This window comes from Cyprinodon variegatus, unplaced genomic scaffold (genome assembly GCF_000732505.1).
Source record: "Cyprinodon variegatus isolate N-32 unplaced genomic scaffold, C_variegatus-1.0 Scaffold3051, whole genome shotgun sequence".
Taxonomy (NCBI): domain Eukaryota; kingdom Metazoa; phylum Chordata; class Actinopteri; order Cyprinodontiformes; family Cyprinodontidae; genus Cyprinodon; species Cyprinodon variegatus.
This window is the reverse complement of record NW_015153504.1, coordinates 4,207-5,556: the sequence shown is the minus strand read 5'-3', so window position 1 is coordinate 5,556 and position 1,350 is coordinate 4,207. Positions and strand designations below refer to the sequence as shown.

The 1,350-nt window shown below is 39.1% G+C and overlaps 1 protein-coding gene across 1 annotated transcript; it reads left to right on the top strand.

Moving 5' to 3' along the window:
- The first annotated feature begins 29 nt into the window (after positions 1 to 29).
- Positions 30 to 410, top strand: LOC107081139 (exonuclease 1-like). The gene is made up of 2 exons (XM_015369344.1): positions 30 to 202; positions 276 to 410. The coding sequence occupies exons 1-2, from the start codon at positions 42 to 44 to the stop codon at positions 397 to 399; spliced, it is 285 nt and encodes a 94-aa protein (XP_015224830.1). The 5' UTR covers positions 30 to 41; the 3' UTR covers positions 400 to 410.
- Positions 411 to 1,350: the final 940 nt, after the last annotated feature.

Here is a 1,350-nt window from a genome sequence, read left to right as displayed (position 1 = left end):
ATGACTTCCGGTCTCTCCTCTCCAGGCTGCTGGATCTGACCATGGGGATCTCAGGACTGCTGCAGTTCATCAAAGATGCAGCAGAGCCGGTGAGCATCAGGAAATATAAAGGGCAGACTGTGGCTGTGGACACCTACTGCTGGCTGCATAAAGGAGCCTTTTCCTGCGCCGAGAAGCTGGCTAAAGGGGAACCAACCGACCAGTAAGGAGCTCCGACATTTTCATGTCAAAACGGAGAAGAAATCTTCCTCACTTTTCTATCTTTGTCCTTCCAGGTACGTCTGGTACTGCATGAAGTTTGTGGACATGATGTTAAACTTCTCAGTCAAACCCATTCTGGTGTTTGATGGCCGTAATCTGCCGTCTAAACAGGAAGTGGAAAAGACCCGCAGAGAGTGAGTTACCCACCCAGGCGCAGAGATAGATGGGGGGCCAGGGCCCTTAGCCAATCATTGGTCACCCCTACCATTTTTCCCTCTAACACAGATGGTGGCAGCAGAAATACTCTGAAGTAGAATATTCAAAACGTTAAAGTTTTTTGTGGTTAATTATACACATCAATATACTAACATTAAAGATGATAAATATAGAATTCAGAATCTTTTCAGAACTAGATTTTGTGTTTTATGAGATAAAGATAAAATGATGAGTCTCATCAAATCATCTAGCAGTCTTCAGTGAAATCATGAATAACTATTTTAATAAAGACTTGTTAAATAATTAATTTCTGTAGATATTAGTGCTTGTAAATATCAATTTTATGCAGAATGATTATCGATAAAAGTAGGTAAGTAATGACAATGGAAAAGATTTACTCAGATCTCAAACCTGAAATAATTTTATTCACTATTCCTTTTATTTAAAGACCATGGATGTTTAAATATATGCATCTATTTGTTAGCAAAGGCTGTGGGAAAGAATATGCTGGTAAAGATTCTCTGTCATCCATATCATAGTCATTTAAAAAAAAAAAGAAAAAACAAAAATCCGTTGGACTTTGTTTCCAAGTTTGAAGACGGTTAGCTTCCCATCCGTTAGAATAGTGTTGAGTTCAAAGCTTTATAGAGTGGAACGAAACAAAGCCTTGTTTTTGTTTAGAAAGCATGCGAATTGGAACAGACGAACAGTTTCACCCTTTGGAATGCGGGTCGTTGGGCTTCTTTTGTTAGCCTGTACTTTTGTAGGAGTTATTTGGTGTGCCTCTTATTATGGGGATTGTAGCAGTCCCTCAGACCAAAGAAGAAACGGAGAGCCTCGACGGGTGGAGTTGTTTTCCATTTAATTGATTCATAATCAGTTTACACCGTGAAAACTAAACAAACAAACACAAAATACATCTGCTTAGATACC

Coding starts and splice junctions, on each gene's coding strand:
- LOC107081139 (XM_015369344.1), top strand. CDS start 42: ATGGGGATCTCAGGACTGCTGCAGTTCATCAAAGATGCAGCAGAGCCG. Junction 203..275: donor AAAGGGGAACCAACCGACCA/GTAAGGAGCTCC, acceptor TTGTCCTTCCAG/GTACGTCTGGTACTGCATGA.